The sequence below is a fragment of the Thamnophis sirtalis genome, unplaced genomic scaffold (genome assembly GCF_051295495.1).
Source record: "Thamnophis sirtalis isolate CommonGarterSnake01/CBP01778 unplaced genomic scaffold, rThaSir2_p1.2 scaffold_20, whole genome shotgun sequence".
Taxonomy (NCBI): domain Eukaryota; kingdom Metazoa; phylum Chordata; class Lepidosauria; order Squamata; family Natricidae; genus Thamnophis; species Thamnophis sirtalis.
Window position 1 is genome coordinate 801,675 of NW_028261400.1, and position 17,113 is coordinate 818,787.

Sequence of the window (17,113 nt, forward strand, 5' to 3'; positions counted from 1 at the left end):
CAGAGACAGACAGAAAGACAGAAAGAAAGAAAGAGAAAGAGAAAAAGAGAAAGAAAGAAAGAAAGAAAGAAAGAAAGAAAGAGGGAGAGAGAGAGAGAGAAAAAAGAAAGGAAGGAGAGAAAGAAAGAAAGGAAGAAAGAAAGAAAGAAAGAAAGAAAGAAAGAAAGAAAGAAAGAAAGAAAGAAAGAAAGAAAGAAAGAAAGAAAAAGAGATGACCACAATTGAGCCCAAAATTTTGATTGCTAAGCAAGAGCATCGCTAAGTGAGTTTCACCACATTTTCCAAGTAGGCCACGCACACCTGGTCACATAATCACCGAGCCACTCCCACAAAACAGGCCACACCTATAGAATTGGTTCTAAAAAAAAATTAACCCATCACACTCTCTCTCTCACACACACATACACACACAAACACAGGAAAAAAACAAAGTGAAAGGAGATGGTAAAATCAAGGAAGCCTCTCATCCCATGGAAGGAAGGAGAGCTCAGGACTCTTGTGTTGCAGATGGAAAACAGATCTGCAAAATCCAACTTGCATCGTCCAAAACCCAGGAATGCAGAAGCCCATATCCCATGTTTCCCTGCCACCCTTTCCCATGCACAGGACAGCCAAGGGGGCTCTTGCAGGGATGCCAGGCAGGACTCTGCCCAGCTGAGTGGGGAGCCCCTCTTGGGAGGAGGAAGCTGGGGAGCCTCATGTTGCAGAAGGGAAGCAGCAGTGGTGAAATCTAAACATTTTCCCTACCGGTTCTGTGGGTGTGGTTTGGTGGTCATGTGACTAGGCAGGTGTGGCTTGGTGGTCATGGTCATGTGAGTGGGTGGGCGTGGCTAAGTCAACCTCACTTCTTTGCCCTTATTGTTGTGTACTACAATTTCCTCTCTGGTCCGTTTGGCTAGGGGTGTGTGTCCTTGTTTCTGATTGGTTACCTGTTTGACAGCTGAGGTATATAAAGAGCTGTCAAACTGGGCTCAGCTGTTGCCAGTTAGCTAATACGCACGAAATGTGAAGTGCCGCGTTTGGCAACCTGTTAGAAATAAACTGTTAGCTGACTTGAAGTCCTGGCTCACCTCCGTTTGTCTGACTGCGTTCTCCCAGCTAGAACATTGGTGACGAGGATGGGATTCCTCTGAGGCTGAGCCCAGGCAGAGCTGAGAAAGCCACTAATTGAAGAGCGAAGTCACTAGAGCTGAATTCCCTCAGGGGAATCGCTCGACGAGATGTTGAGCGAGTCACTTCTACTACGAAGACCGATTTGGGGTTAAGCCAAAGGGGAGAAAAGTTACCTCAGAATGGCTTCAATGAATACATTAGCCAGTTTTAACTCGGCCACGCAGACTTGGGACTCTTATATTTCCTGATTTGATTGTTTTTTAGAAGCCAACGGCTTTACTAACCTAACTGAACAGAGAAAGAAATCGTGTTTTTTAAATCTGTGTAGCACGGAGATGTTTAACCTTGCGGAATCGCTAGTGGCTCCGCACTCCGTCCACGATGTGACATGGGATGTTTTGGTGACAAAGTTAAAAAATCATTATGCCCCATCACTTTCTCACACTTCGCGCCGGTTTGCCTTTTACAGAAGGTTTCAGCGTGAGAGAGAGACAATTAATGAGTATGTGGCTGCCTTAAGAGCTGCGGCCCTCCATTGTCGTTTTAAAGATTTGGATGAGTCCATTACAGATCAGCTTGTAGGAGGGGGTAGAGACCTCCGTATTCAGCGCCATCTACTGGCCAAACCTGAGTTAGATTTACAAACTGCTTTAGATGAAGCCAGGGCAGTAGAGCTGTCAACAAAATCCACAGAAGAGATGCAGAGGTTCTGTAGACCACAAGCCAGAGAAAAAGCCACAGAGGTGCATCATGAAGACATTTTCCCTGATGAAGGGCTATTGGAAATGATGAAGTACATCACTTGAAGGCAGAACAGGCCAGAGGTCGACAGGGTAACATTTTGCCCCAAACTACCTGCCCAGGGTGTGGAGGTAGGGACGATAGAATGGAGTGCCGGTTTAAAAATACTATTTCTCTCTGTTGTGGAAAAAGGGGTCATTTGCTCCTTGTGCAAATGCGCAGGTTTCTCTAGCACCAGTCAGGGATACAGAAAAAACCACAAATTTACCAGGGGCCAAAGTTTCAGGAAAAGGAATTCCTGTTTTGCTGTAAATGAGGATAGGGAAGAAGCTGAAGTGGACCAGATTGTCCATGGTCCGAGAGGGAAAACTTTCCTTACGGTCCACTTGGAGGGCAGACCCTGTCAGATGGAGGTTGACACAGAATCAGCTGTATCAATAATTTCTTGGGCAACAGTTAAGAGGATTATTCCGGCTTTAGCCAAGACAAGTTTGGAGCCTTGTCTGTTAAGATTAAGGGATTTCCAAGGAAATCCCATTCCAGTGCTGGGTAAATATCTCTGTAAGGTAGCATTTAAGCAGTTCAACAAAAAGTTACCTCTGATTGTAATGAAAAGTCCCCGGCCAAGTTTATTGGGATTGGAATGGTTTGAGGCTTTGGGACTTGGCATAACAGGCATTGATCAAATCCAGAGTACTATATACTTGGATTTGTTAATTAAGTTTTCGGGGAGGGTTTGGGGAAGTACACTGGTACTTCGATTCCATTCACTTTAGACCCACAGGTTCCGCCGTGCAGGTACCTTTTGCATTAAAACCTAAAGTGGATGCAGAAATTGATAAATTACTGGCCCAAGGAGTACTAGAACCCATAGACCACGCTTGTTGGGAAACTCCGATAATGATGCCAGTGAAGAGTGATGGATCTGTGAGGATCTGTGCTGATTTTAAGTGCACATTAAACAGAGCATTGCAGCAGAGCGCATACCCGGTGCCCGTGGTGCAGCATCTGCTGCACTCTCTGGGACAGGGGACCATATTTGCGAAGCTAGACCTAGCACAGGCATATCAGCAGTTGCCTGTGGACGAGGCAACTGCTGAAGCACAGACTATAGTCACACACAGGGGTGCGTTCAAGTGTCACCGGCTCCAATTTGGAGTCAGTGTGGCACCTGGGCTCTTTCAAAATTTAATGGAAAGGCTGTTACAGGGCGTACCGGGCGTTGTCCCTTATTTTGACAACGTCCTGGTGTCTGCCCACTCCCTAACCTCTCTCCTGGCCTGTCTGCGGTCTGTACTTCATCATTTCCGTGACGTCGGCTTGAAACTTAAGACATCCAAATGCCGGGTCGCAGTTCCCCAAGTCGAATTTTTAGGATTTTTATTTTTTTTATTTTTTTTGCAACTAAAGTTTTTTTATTTTATCAATTTCATATATACATTCACAATTATATAATCTCATAACTGTTATTAATAATATGTATTTATAACAATTTTTCCCTACTGTTGACAATATACTTGAAGATTGCTTTTTTATCATCCCATAGATCCATCTTATCTTACAATAGTCCTACTTCTTCTTCTTCCCTCCCTCCCTCCCTCTTTCCTTCCCTCATTTCTTCTCTCCTACTCCCCTTCCTTCCCTCCCTCCTTCCCCTTCCCTCCTTCTCTCCTTCCCTCCTTCCTTCCCTCCGTCCTTCATTCCCTTTCTTTTCTCCTTCTCTCCTTCCTTTCCCTTTTCCTTCCCCCCTTCCTTCTCTCCTACGTTCCCTCCTTCCTTCCCTCCTTTCTTCTCTCCTTCCTTCCCTCCTTCCTTCCCTCCTTTCTTCTCTCCTTCTCTCCTTCCTTCCCTCCTTCCCTCCCTCCTTCCTACCCCCTTCTTCTCTTTCTTCTCTCCTTCCTTCCTTTCTCCTCTCCTTTCCCTTCTCTCCTTCCTTCCTCCCCTTTACCCTTCCCCTCTTCTTCCCATTCCTCCCCTCTTTCCTACTCTTACATTCCCTCCCATTCTTCCTCTGCCTTTCCCTTTCTCCTATTCCTCTCCTTTCTCCTCTCCTTCCTATCTTTACTTCTACTTCTCCCTCCATCCACTCTAACCATTGTTGTGTTTACATATTCTGCTCTTCAGGGGATGACCTGGTTCTCTTTTTCTTTCTTCCCCCCCCCCTTATTTGAAAGTTATATAAAAAAGGCAAGATTTACAAAATGCAAGATACAAAAATAGATAAAGCTCTTTACATATTTTCATCTCCCATTGCTCATCTCGCCTTACCTAGTATGAGACTAGGTTGCTAATTCCATGCAGGTAGTTATAACGGATTACCTATCAGCTTTTCAAGTTATTCCAACGTTGTGGTCTAATGGTGTTACTCAACGGTGAATTCTCACCTCTAATACATTTCTACTCTCATTTGTCCCTCTGTCTTTGTGTATTGTTTATTTGAGTTATTGCTTAGATCGTTTTAAGTTAGTCAGCTATCTCCTTTTATATCTGAATCCTCACTGTCTCATCAAGCCATTTGTACAATTTCTCCCAGACTTTGTAAAAGTCTGTGTCTTCTTTATCGTTAATCCGCATTGTCAATTTGTTCATTTCTGCTAATTCTAAGATTTTGTTCATCACCATTGTGCTAGTGGGGGCATTTTCACTCTTCCAGCACTGCGCGTAAGCGATCCTTGCCGCCGTCAAGATTTGGACGAGAAGGTATTGATTGGTTTTACATATTTTTTGATCTGTTATCCCTAATAGAAACATTTCCGGCTTAAGACTTAATTTAATTGACATGATTTCATTCAGCCATCTTAGCGTTCGTTTCCAATATGTCTTAGCCACTGGACACGTCCACCACATGTGGTAGTACGTGCCCAGCGTTGTTTTGCATTTCCAGCATTTGGCCGATAATTTTGAGGAAATTTTTGCCAGTCTTGTCGGAGGGAGATGCCAGCAGTAGAACATTTTGTATATATTTTCTTTATAGGCCGTCGATTTCGTTAATTTCAGGTTCCACTCCCATACCCTTTCCCAGTCATCCAGGTCAATTGTGTGGCCGATATTCTGGGCCCAGGTTACCATGACTTCTTTCACTCTTTCTGCTTCCATTTTTCGGATCAGCAAGCAGTTATATATTTTCAATATTAATTTCTCGTCTGGTCCTATGAAGATTTTATCCAGTTCCTGGTCCTTGTCCTGAAAGCCAAATTGTGCTAGATCTGATTTGTATTTATTTTGTATTTGAAAGTATGGCCACCAATCAATATTTATTCCCATTTCAGCCAAATTTCCCCTGGAATTTAGTCTATTTTGATCATCTAACAGCTGTTTGTAAATAGCGTTTTTGTCAAAATTTATCAAATTTGGGTATATCAGAGCTTCCGTCGGGGATATCCATTTGGGTAGTTGGATATAGAATTTCCTTCTAATTTCCAGCCAATCCTTAATCAGTACCCCTCTTAAATGGTGTCTTCTAAAATAATTGTGGACTTTATTTCCCTCACACCATAAGTAATTGTGCCAGCCCCATTGCAAGTCGTGGCCCTCTATCGTTAGGATTCTTTTGTTGGTTAACATTACCCACTCCTTTATCCACATTGTTGTTGCTGCTTGATGATATGCTTTCCATTCTGATAGGCCCATTCCACCTTGCGCTCTTTTATCTTGAAGATGCTTATATTTTATTCTAGGCTTCTTGCCATTCCACACAAAATTTCGTACCATTTTATCCAAATCGTTATAAAATTTTTCTCCTAATTTAACCGGTGCCGTTTGAAATAAATAGAGAATTTTTGGCAAGACATTCATCTTGATTACTGCGATTCTTCCCATCAATGATATTTGTAGCTTCGACCAATTTTTTAAATCTTTTTGGATGTTTCGTAATAGTTTATCATAGTTATCTTCTTTTATAGAAGAGCATTTCGCAGATAGCCAAATCCCTAAGTATTTGACCTTTTTAGTTACCTTTAATTCCATTGCTTTCTCTAGTTCTTCTATCTGTTTTTTGGGAAAGTTCTTTATAATCATTTTTGTTTTTTCCTTATTTATTTTTAATCCGGCCACACGCTCAAAGTCCTCAACGTCCTTCATTAATTTCGGTCCTGAGATTAGAGGGTCTTCCACAATAAAGACCATGTCGTCCGCGAAAGCCTGTGTTTTATATTGTTCTTTTTTTATGGTCAAACCCCTAATTTCCTGATTTAATCTTATCTGATTTAGGAGAACCTCTAACGACATAATTAATAGTAATGGGGAGAGCGGACACCCTTGTCTAACACCCTTTCCGATTCGTACCCTCTCTGTTAATTCTCCATTAATTATAATATTTGCTGATTGCTGTGAATATATAGTTTCTATAATCTTAATAAATTTGTCGCTGAATTTCATCATTTTTAGTTGTGTGATTAAAAAATTCCAATCTAAGTTATCGAATGCTTTCTGCGCGTCGACAAAAATTAATGCTAATTGTTTCTCAGATTTTGTTTCGTAGAATTCCAAGGTGTTAATTATTATTCTTGTATTGTTCCGAATGTGTCTTTTAGGGAGAAAGCCATTTTGGTCCAAATGGATATTTTGATTTAATATTATTTTTAATCTTTCCGCCAAAATTGATATAAAAATTTTGTAATCCGCGTTTAACAAGGATATAGGTCTATAGTTTTGAATTTTACTACTATCCGCCTCTTCCTTTGGTATTAGGGTAATGAAAGCTTCCCCCCATGGAAAGAAATCCCCGCGCAGAAGTTTCTAACTGCCGCGCAGAGATTTCTACCAAAGCAAACGTGGGGAAGTCCTTTGCAGGCGGCTAGAACTGGTCTCCCGCAAAGGACCTTCCCAGTCTTGTTTTGATGAGCCGCCAGTCCTCTTGCTTCTTCTCCTTCACCAGCAAAGCTCCCGCTGGCTTCCCGGCCCATGGCTTTGGTGCCTCTCCACGCGGAGCACCTGAGCTGGCTCCCGCGTTATCCCTCCCCCTTCCTCCTCTGCCGTGCTTTTGAGGCCGCGGGAGCTAGTAGGAAAGCGGCAGAGGTGGAGGCGGCGGCAGGGGTAACCCAGAGCCCAGCTGACTCCACTCGGAGCACCTCAGCTGGGTTCTGGGTTACCCCTGCCGCCGCCTCCACCTCCGCCGCTTTCCTACTAGCTCCCGCGGCCTCAAAAGCACGGCGGAGGAGGAAGGGGGAGGGATAACGCGGGAGCCAGCTCAGGTGCTCCGCGTGGAGGGAGAGCACCAAAGTCATGGGCCGGGAAGCCAGCGGGAGCTTTGCTGGTGAAGGAGAAGAAGCAAGAGGACTGGCGGCTTTGAAATGCAACCCCCTGGTCCCGCCGGCCGCGGATTTGATTCGGTGTAAGTGGGGGCCGAACACATGCTGAGCCGACTTTGCGCAGTGAGGCGGAGTAATTCAACCCCCCCCCAAAAAAGAACGTGTGTGTGTGTGTGTGTGTGTGTGTGTGAGAGAGAGAGAGAGAGAGAGAGAGAATTGGATCAAAATTGGTGGCCAAAGGAGTGGAGGGAGGGAGGGAGGGAGGGAAGGGAGGGAGGGAGGGAGGAAGGAAGCCCTGCCCCCTGTGAAAAAAACTGAAGATGAAGCAGTGAATGAATAAACCATAAAAGCAACAGTTAATGCGTAAGTAAGCTGAGGAGCAAGTTCTCAACTAAGGAAGCAATATAAGAAAGAAATATAAAAAGCTCAATATGCCAAAACACTTATTTTAGTCTTCATTTAATTACTTGTATTGTAGTCTGATGTAACGTCTTTTTAAAGTTAACGTTAGTTAGAAAATATAGGGTACAAAACTTAAATAATAAAAAAATTGTACATTCATTTTGAAAAATAAATGCAATACTTGATTAATTTCATATCTTTATTTAAAATAGTTTTGCCATGGCATATGATTTTATTGACTCAGTTGGAAATGATGTGGATGTTGTATCTGATTCTGAGGTATATACTTAAGTAACATAACATATAGCATATTGTCCAAACTTGCTAGACTATTTAATTGATCTTACTACTTTAAAGGGGGAGAGTTTCATGATAAATTATTTTATTACATTTATGTTGCATTTATATATTATATTTATTACATTTATATTCCACATTATATATTTGTATTGTTATTTTAGTGTATATTGTCAATTTCGATAGATATTATATTGATATATCAATACTGATTTTAATCATACTAAATAATTACTGCTATTATTTATCAGCATTACATATTTACAGTTTTTAATATCGAGTTAGTCGTATTTTAGAATAATAGGATTATCTTTTAATAGGATAATTGGCAAAATCTAATTCACATGTGATGGGTTGCATTCCAAAGGAATGTGAGAGGACAGGTTGCCTGCAAAATGCCAGGACCCAGGACCCTGTTGGTGCCATGTCTCTCTCTAGCCAGTCTAACAATCTAAAAGCTGAGCAGAGAGCCTTTTTTTTTTCAGGGTGAGCGGAAAAGTATAGTCTTTGAGTGGCACTTTTCATGCCTGGCATTCATCAGGCTGAAACCTCGCTAGCAATCGGCGCTTGACACTTGGTATGTTGCGCAAATGTCCAGCAGACGTGACAGCAGTTCAAACTGTGGCTCTCTTAGGTGCTCAGGCATGAAACTGTGCCGCTCAAACACTATACTTTTCCGCTCACACTGAAAAAAAATTAGAGGGAACATTGGCTAGAAAGTTGATAACAGTAACAAGAATTAGACACCTTGCAGAGCTCAGCTAAAAGTTAGGAATAGAGATGGCCGGCAGCAAATGAAAGGCCTGTTAGAGAACTCCTGGGGCCTTCCTTAGCCAAGGCTTAGGAATGGCACAGCTGGAGACCAATAGAACAAATGGTGGAATTATTGCTCAAGTGTTTTTTAGAGGATATTTCTTATTATTTCACCTTGTTCCACCTTCTCCTTTAGTGAAAATAAATGTATAAAGCTTTCTTAATCCTTTGTTCTTGGCCTTTTGACCAGGAACCTTTTCCTTGGAGTCCTCCAATAAAAAGCAATCAGAAAACCTGCCCCTCCTGTCTGGGTCCATCATTGGCTTCGACACCAGGCTCAGACCCGAATTTGGGACAACACAAGTGTGTTTTTAAACAGCAACTACATGGATAAATTTTCTTCCTGGATATCTGAATTTGGAATTCATGCCCAAAAGGAGACCGTCTCCAATTAAAGAGGAGCTAAGGAGGAGAATCTCCTGCTAGTGAATTTCCTCATAGAAATCAATATCTCATTGTTTGGAAAAAAAAGAAACAGGAAATCATGCAATGTTGATATTCTCCAAGTTGGATTCTTTCTGGGTCTTCAGCTGCTGGAGCCCTCAACATTTGGAAGATGGGCAAAAGAGCGTCATGTCCTTGGGGATTCAGCATCATGAAGCCACGCAGGATTTTCATATCTTACTCTCCAAACTCAGGCACTAAGATTGGTGTGGAGCCGAAAAGAACTTGATTGCCTGAATTGGGGAAAGTTTGAGAGAAGCAAAGGGGAGCCCAACTGCCAATGACTCTGGATGGCTTACAAAAGAGGACAATAAAACGGGGAAGAAGATGGGCAAAACACTGTATGAAAATCCAAAGCTCCCAATGGCTCAACGAAGAGCCAACCCAGGGGTGGAGGGCTATGTCGCAGGGCACAGTGGCACATGCAGCAGCCGCAACAGGAGTCCCCTCCAAAGAGGGAGAGGGTGTAGGAGGAAAAAACACACACACACAGAAACACACACAGACACAGACACACAGGGTTTCCAAGGGCTCAAAAAGGTTGAAAACTGCAACTAGGAAGGGGGCAGTATTGGAGGGGATTTCCCCCCACTGCTGCAGTTTTGGAAAGGAGGAGCAGGTGGATGTGGAGAGGGAGGGGCTGGTAAGGCAGCTAAAGTGGGGAGGGGCTGGCTGACTACCATGCTTACTCTCTCTGGGATGTATAGGGCACTGCACACCAAGACAAAGACAAACAAGAACAGTTTCCCCCACCTGCCATCACTCTGCAAAACGAGGAATTCCACAACACCTCCTAAGACTGCATTACTATTCTTCTTACTCTTCTCAGTAACTGTCTCTCCCCACTTATGACTATGTTGCTTGTATCTTGACAATTTAGATGGTTCTGTTTCTTTCTTAGTATGATTTGATTGCTTATTAGTAACTTACGATTATCACCAAGTGTTGTATGCTGATGGATGCCTTTTATTTTACTTCAGGTACACTGTGAGAGGTGATGCACCAAAGACAAATTCCTTGTGTGTCCAATCACACTTGGCCAATAAAGAATTCCCTTCTGCTCTGTCCTATTAACGGAGGACATTTCTTGGGTGAGAAGTGAAGGGAAAGAAAATCCAGTTGCCTCCTGAAAAAGGAACTTCGGGATGAGATCTGCTGCTTGAGCAGATGGTTGGGCTAGAAGACCTCTAAGGTCCCTTGCAGCTGGCTTGTTCTTCTTGTGTCAGCTGAGAAGGGAACTTCCTCCATCGGTCTAAGCCTCACTGGGCTCCAGCATCAGATTAGCTCAGGTCTTCAGTGCAAAACGAGGAGAGCATTAAAAGAGCGGAAAACTCCATGGCCCCTTCAGCTTTCACTCTCCTGGCTACCCTCCCAGACCTCCCAACCCACCTTGCCTAGGGGAGGATCCCGGAGGGAGGGAACCTCGGCCTCCCCCTGCCTGAATGCGGGGATTGGGCGGAGGTTTTTCTCTTGAATGGATCATTTGATGTCTATAAAGGTTGCCCCTCCAACTGAAGCTCTTTCCACACTCCAGGCATTTATGAGGTTTTTCTCCTGTGTGGATCCTCTGATGTCTATAAAGGTTGCCCGTTAGGCTGAAGCTCTTTCCACACTCCAGGCATTTATGAGGCTTTTTTCCTGTGTGGATCCTTTGATGTCTATAAATGATTCTACTCTCACTGAAGCTCTTTCCACACTCCAAACATTTATGAGGTTTTTCTCCTGTGTGGATCCTTTGATGTGTATAAAGGTTGCCCCTCAGGCTGAAGCTCTTTCCACACTCCAGACATTTATGAGGTTTTTCTCCTGTGTGGATCCTTTGGTGTGTATAAAGGTTGCTCCTCTGACTGAAGCTCTTTCCACACTCCAGACATTGATGAGGTTTTTCTCCTGTGTGGATCCTTTGGTGTGCATAAAGGGTGCCCCTCCAACTGAAGCTCTTTCCACACTCCAGACATTTATGAGGTTCTTCTCCTGTGTGGATCCTTTGATGTCTATAAAGGTTGCTCCTCTCACTGGGGTTACACAACTAAAGTGGCTCCTGTTCAACACACACATACACATAGACACACCCAGACGGGTGCATTTCTCGCCCACTGGAGCAATCTTCAAGGGCAGCCCCAAGGAAAGGGAAGGGCAGTCCTCCGGCTTGAACCTGACAGGCTACTGAAACTATTTGGCAGAGATTGTCAGTGGGGTCTCTTGAAAAAACCACCACAGAATTTTGCATTAAAATAAGCACAGGTTGACAAAAAATAGTAAAGAAGGGAAGGAAGAAAGAAAGAAGGAAAGAATTCAGAAAAGCACAATATTGGTTAGTGGTGCCATAACAGTGAACAGTTAGTTACGTAAATGGTCGTAAGTTGAGGACTCTGTGAAAGGTTCTGCTTCGTCCTCAGGGTTTCACACCTGGAGCAGAAGCTCAATCAGAAGAAACTCTTAAACCAGTGAGTTGGAATCAGAATTCTAGGGCTGGAAGGGACATGGAGGTCTTCTAGTCCATCCCCCTGCTCAACCTCCTAGAATCATAGAATTGTAGGGCTAGTCCACTCCCCACCCCGCATCCTGCCCAGGTTCATAGAATTGTAGAGATGGAAGGTTCCTCAGAGCTCCTCTAGTCCACCCCATTGACCAAGGCAGGAGTCTTCACCCCCAAAGTTGCTTCTCCAGCTGTGAAAACCTCCAACCTTCTGCTCCTTCCTTGCTTACCAACCTGCCCCGTGTGACGTGTGGGTGGGTGTTGTGCCCCACCCGTGGGCCTCCTTCCTGACCCATTCCACCAACATCATGAATCAACTTTGTCTGGGATGATGGGAGCTGAAATCCAAATATTGGCAGGCAGCTCCAGGCCAAATGTCCCATTTATTCACTTCTACAACTCTACACAAGGCTTCCTTTGATCCAGGGAAAGCTACTTCGGGCACCTGAGTTCTCCTTCCTCTGCCCCCAAGGCTAAAAATAGCCAGAGTTACCCTGTGGAAAGATGGGTGGCCTCTACATCTGATGAATAAAAATAAAATAATTCCCGGAGGTTTGTGGTGACAGGACGATTGTCTTTCTTTCTGGAGGAAGCGTCCGAAGAGATCCGGCCAATGCAGGAGATGGGCGCAAACAGGGAATGGAAAAGAGAAGTGAAGCATCAGGAAGTTCCTTAATTCCTTTATTCTGGCATTTCTCAAAACGTTCAGAGGGAATCCTGGGAGTTTAAAACTTTCTGCCGCTTCCAGGAGTTTGGCAGCAGCTCAACAGGTAGCGGCACCTGGATGGAACTGGAGTGGAAGGTTGCCGGTAGCTCAGCCTGGTAGCCAGTGCCCCTTGCGGAGTTGTGGCTAAGGTCCCAATATTCCAGCTTGCTGTGTTCTAAAGGAGTGTTTCTCAAGCTTGGCCACGAAGACGGAAGGACTTCAATTCCCAGAATTCCTCCACCCGTTTGAAGGCATGCTGACTGGGGAATTCTGGGAGTTGGTCGGTCCATCTTCAAGTAGCCCAGCTTGAGGGACAATGGCCTAAAGTGACTAGGACACTATGATTCTTTGAGATGACAAAGAATCCACACTCAATGGCCCCCAACCGTTGGGCTCCCAGCACCTACTTAGCCAAGTCAGGGAAAGACGTAGCCACACATACAACAGACACAACTAAATAGCTTTCCCTTTAACCTTCTTCATTTAGCTGTCTTTACATTATCCTTTTAAACAACTTTTTATTCCGTGGTAATCCACCTATCATCAATGAGATGGATGCCATTAAAATGTAATTAATACATGTATAAAACAGGTTTAAGGTAAGGTGGGGGGGCTTGTAATATGAGAATGTATACTACACTGGAGAATTGCAAGAAAAGAGGAGTGATCTTCTATATTAAAGATAATATTCCAGTGAAATTAATTTATGCAGATTAAGAGGGAAGAATTTTGATGGTGGAAATTATGGATATCAAGAAAACACTTCTAATTGGAATCAATGCTCCTAGTAAAAAAGAAGATGAATTTTATAAAAAATTGCCTAAAAGAGTCTTTGGGCTATGTTGATATTTGTATGATGGGAGATATCAATGGCATTGTGAACCAGAACAAGGATTACCAAACAGACAAAACAAGAAAGCTAAATAGAAAACTGCTTCTGAAATCCTTCTTCAGGATGATAGATGAAATAAATGTAAAAGATATATGGAGAGAAAGAAATACTAAAAAAGAACTTGATGAATAGACATTCATCCTTCTCCAGAATTGATATGAAGCTGCGTGGGGGCTTCTCTTCCAAGGAAAGCGTGAAACAGGCTCTGTTTCCGGTCCTGGTTGTGAGTGCGAGGGCGGTGGGGGCCCTGGAAGTCTTGAGAACGAGAAACCTTAACCTGCTTTGGAAGCTCCCAAGGCAGACTGTGCTGGTTGCCCTTGGGGGCAGGGAGGGGTCGCTGCCAGCCTCCCCCTCTGGGCTCTTGTGTCCCCTCCGCAATGGGAGATGGGGTGGGTGTCCCCCTGCCTCCCACGTAACCTCCCCCTGTTTGATCGCAGGACCCAGCGGCTTCCTCTGCCCAGAATTGGTCACCATCATTTGGACACCCCCCTGGCCTGGCTTCAGGAGCTCCTGCCTGACCTCCACCGCACCCTCTCAATCGGGGGGCCCAGCAGCAGGGCTGGAGCTCCCCCGGGGCCACTGCCAGCCCCCTTCCCGCGCAGTCTCATGGAGGACCCTGCCTGGATCCAGCCTCGGACCACCGGACCAGCATGCTTGTTTTGGGGGCATCTCCAGGAGCCTGGGAACCTCCCACCAGCTGCCAGGACATGGGGCCAAAGCCCCCCTTGGAGCAGGCTGGGCCCCTCGCCTCGTCCTGCTTGGCTGCCCCGGAGGCTGATGCTGCGGCCTCCCTGGAGGGCCAGGGATTACCTGTCGTGTGCTACGACCCAGGCACTGCCCGCTTTCCCCCAGCATGCTGCAAGTGCCAGGGCCTTTGGGGGGGTCTCCCCTGAGCATCCTGGGTAAGGGACTTGGGATCTCTCCGGCAGGGAAGGAGTCCTCCTGGCAAGGCCCCAAAGGAATGAGCAGCAACCCTCCCTGCCTCACCTGTGCCCCATGCCTGCGGCCTCTTTGGCGGCCTCCCCCAGCAGAATCAGGGCACTAGTGTCAGCCCTGTCTCCGTGGTGTCTGCAGTGGCCTGGACCTACCAGCTGAGCCTCCGGGAGGTTGGAGTGAACACCCCCCCTGCAGAGAAGGCTACCACCAACTAACAATACAGCATATACTGACTCCCTTCTCTGGCAGTAGGTGTTGCTGGCAGAGCCTGGGGCACAGCCCCCCCTATTGTCCCTCCCCCGGGCCCTTCAGGGCTTGGGCCAGGAGGGAAACTGAGGCAGCCTGGCCACTTACTCTCCTCATCATAGGAGGGGGTGAGGCGTGGGTGGTGGGCAGGAAAGGCGACAGATGTGGTGAATCTATAGGCAAAATGGAACTGTGTAAAAAGAACTCTTGTGTAAGGAATAATTATGAATTGTTTCTGGCTTTGGCTGTTGTTGGCAAAAGGCATGCTAAGTGATAATTTCCTGACTATTAACTCCCCATGTTGTGAAAATACCCAAGAAACCCCCTTAGCTCTTGAAGAAGGATCGGAGGATGTCAAAAATCCCGGAGAACAAGATAAAAACCCATTACAGGATGGGGAACTGGTCCGCTCCCGTCAGCGGCGCATTATTTATGCTTGGGGATGAAACTGCAAGCCAATTCCAACACTTCCAGCCAACTGTTTGGCAAACCCTGAAAGAAAAAGAGCAAAGCCTAAGGGAAACGGACCCCTGAAAGAGTTTAGACATGGGGATTAGATGTTAAGAGTGTTGGAATTAGGACAAAGCTTAATTGATCCGTCTGACCCTGCCCTGGGTCAGAAATGCTGGTTGTGTTTGTCTGCCGGACCCTCATCTTATCGTGCGGTGCCAATGGAGTCAGAACTCTGGCAGAAGACCAGAGCTACGATAGTCTTTGACAAGGGAGGTAGATGGGGAGCTAGAACAGCGGAAGCCCAGCTTCATGGCGATCTGTATGACGAGCTTAAAAGCCTGGGGATGAGCCGTCTCCCCATCGTTGGCCCCATAGCAGTTGGTGTGGAAATTATAGGGTCACCCTCCTTGTGGATCAAACGATATCAGGAGCCTGGCATTCCTGTGAGGTCCCTATCAGAGGAACAATGCCCATCTGAAATGTATCTTTCCCCCAGGGAAACCCTTGTAGACGTAAAATTGACTTGCAGCATGTCTCCCTCTGCTCACAAGCTCTTCCAACAGAAAGTCACTTTCTCGCTTGCACCTCCTATTGTTTTTAGCCGTTGGGAGAAAAATCTGACCATTGGAAGCTGCCCAAGGCCATTCCAACCACTCTGACTGCCCGTTTGGCTCTCAATCCAGTCCACCACGGGAGTCTGTGTTTACTTTCCCCCTGGAAACGCCAGTCCCCAATATCTCTTTGAAGGTCCAGTTCTCAGGAATAAGCTAATGGCCCCTAATCTAGAAGTTCCATTACAGCCCCTGACTGGCATGTTCCTAGCAGGAACCTTACAAGTCTGGACTAATGGAAGGAACCTCCGAGTCCATGCCTTCTCCATGAACATCGGGGTATGTGGGAGAAATGCCTATCTGTGCTTGCCCACTAATTGGACTGGCACATGCACCCTTGTACATCTTCTCCCCAAAATGGGGGCGGTAAGTGGGGAACAGGCCCTCCCTGTACCCCTCATGGGACCTGTCCAGAAAAGAGTGCCACTCCTATTTCCACTATTAGCAATCTTAGGAATAGGGACAGCAATTGGAACTGGTGTAGGTGGAATGACCCATTCCATTACACAGTTCAGGCAGCTGTCGGAAGAATTCCAAGAAAGCCTGAACCAAATTGCTGGTACCTTGGTTGAAGTACAGGACCAAATAGATTCCTTAGCAGCCCTCGTGTTACAGAACCGGCGGGCCATCGATCTTTTAACTGCTGAAAAGGGTGGGCTATGTGTATTCCTGGGAGAAGATTGCTGTTTTTATATGAACAGATCAGGAGCAGTGGGGTGGGGTGTCCAAGAACTACGAGATAGAGCTTCCTCTATTGGTCAAAAAGTACAAGGAACAGATGTGTGGTTCCCTTGGCTACTGGGAACAGGTTGGATTAAGCAAATGCTATTTCTTTTATTATGTGGAACCCTCGCTTAAACAGCTCCTTATGAGGTCTGTAAAAGAGATATGGACTGAAAAGGAGTGAATGTTAATGGAAAGCCTAATCCCACATACCCTCAAGGAAGACGAAGCTTCAGATACTGGCTCCTATATTCAAATTGCACTCTTAGAAGTAGAGAAAGTGATTCCGGAAGATAAGCCCTAAGATGTGTATTGCTTGTATGCTGGCTTTTATTTGCTATTCTGTATCCTGCATGCTTAGATTGTTAATCTAACAGGCTAAACTCAATTGTGGATATTAATAGAGTCTAGAAGGGGGGAATAAAATATGGATTAAAAATATGAGAATGAAGACATAGCATAACAGGGACAGTTAGAAGTTTGCTTAAAAGGGAAGTGTCACCATTCTCTAACCACAAGATGTTCTAGCCAACGTCTCTATGTCAGAAGTCCAAACCACAAGGTTCAGATAAAGTTCGTTAAGGACACGCAGTCCATACCTGTAACAAAGGAGAAGTAAGACCCTCATCTACTTATAAGGCTTTCCCCCCAAAATAACCAATAAGAATTGAGTTAAGTATTTCCGTGTTGCAATGCCTTTGAGAATGTATAAGAACGCGTGCTTCGATAATGAAGGGTGTTCAGAACTTGCAATGCTAGCCATTTCGCTCGCTTTCTGAACCTGGCTGCCAAATAAACTTTTCCTGTATCCCGAGAAGACTAAAGCCTGTCATTTTCTGCAACAAAAGCTTCAGTTTCCTTTCTTCTTTTCCTTTCCTTTTTTAATTTCCTTTCCTTTTTCTTCCTTTTCTTTCATTTTTTTTCTTTTTTTGTAAAAATGTGTCGGTTTTAACCATTGCGATTGTCGCCCCAGCCTGGGAAAATTGGAATAAGCTATAGGGCTCTGCG

General features: G+C 45.1%; 1 protein-coding gene across 1 annotated transcript in view; it reads right to left on the minus strand.

Moving 5' to 3' along the window:
• LOC148042234 (uncharacterized) overlaps positions 1–17,113 on the minus strand; it is an 845,903-nt gene that overhangs the window by 747,172 nt on the left and 81,618 nt on the right. Inside the window, exon 3 of the mRNA XM_087703082.1 lies at positions 10,572–11,051. Coding sequence (XP_087559208.1) covers positions 10,572–11,051 — 480 coding nt within the window. The remainder of the gene's footprint in view (positions 1–10,571; positions 11,052–17,113) is intronic.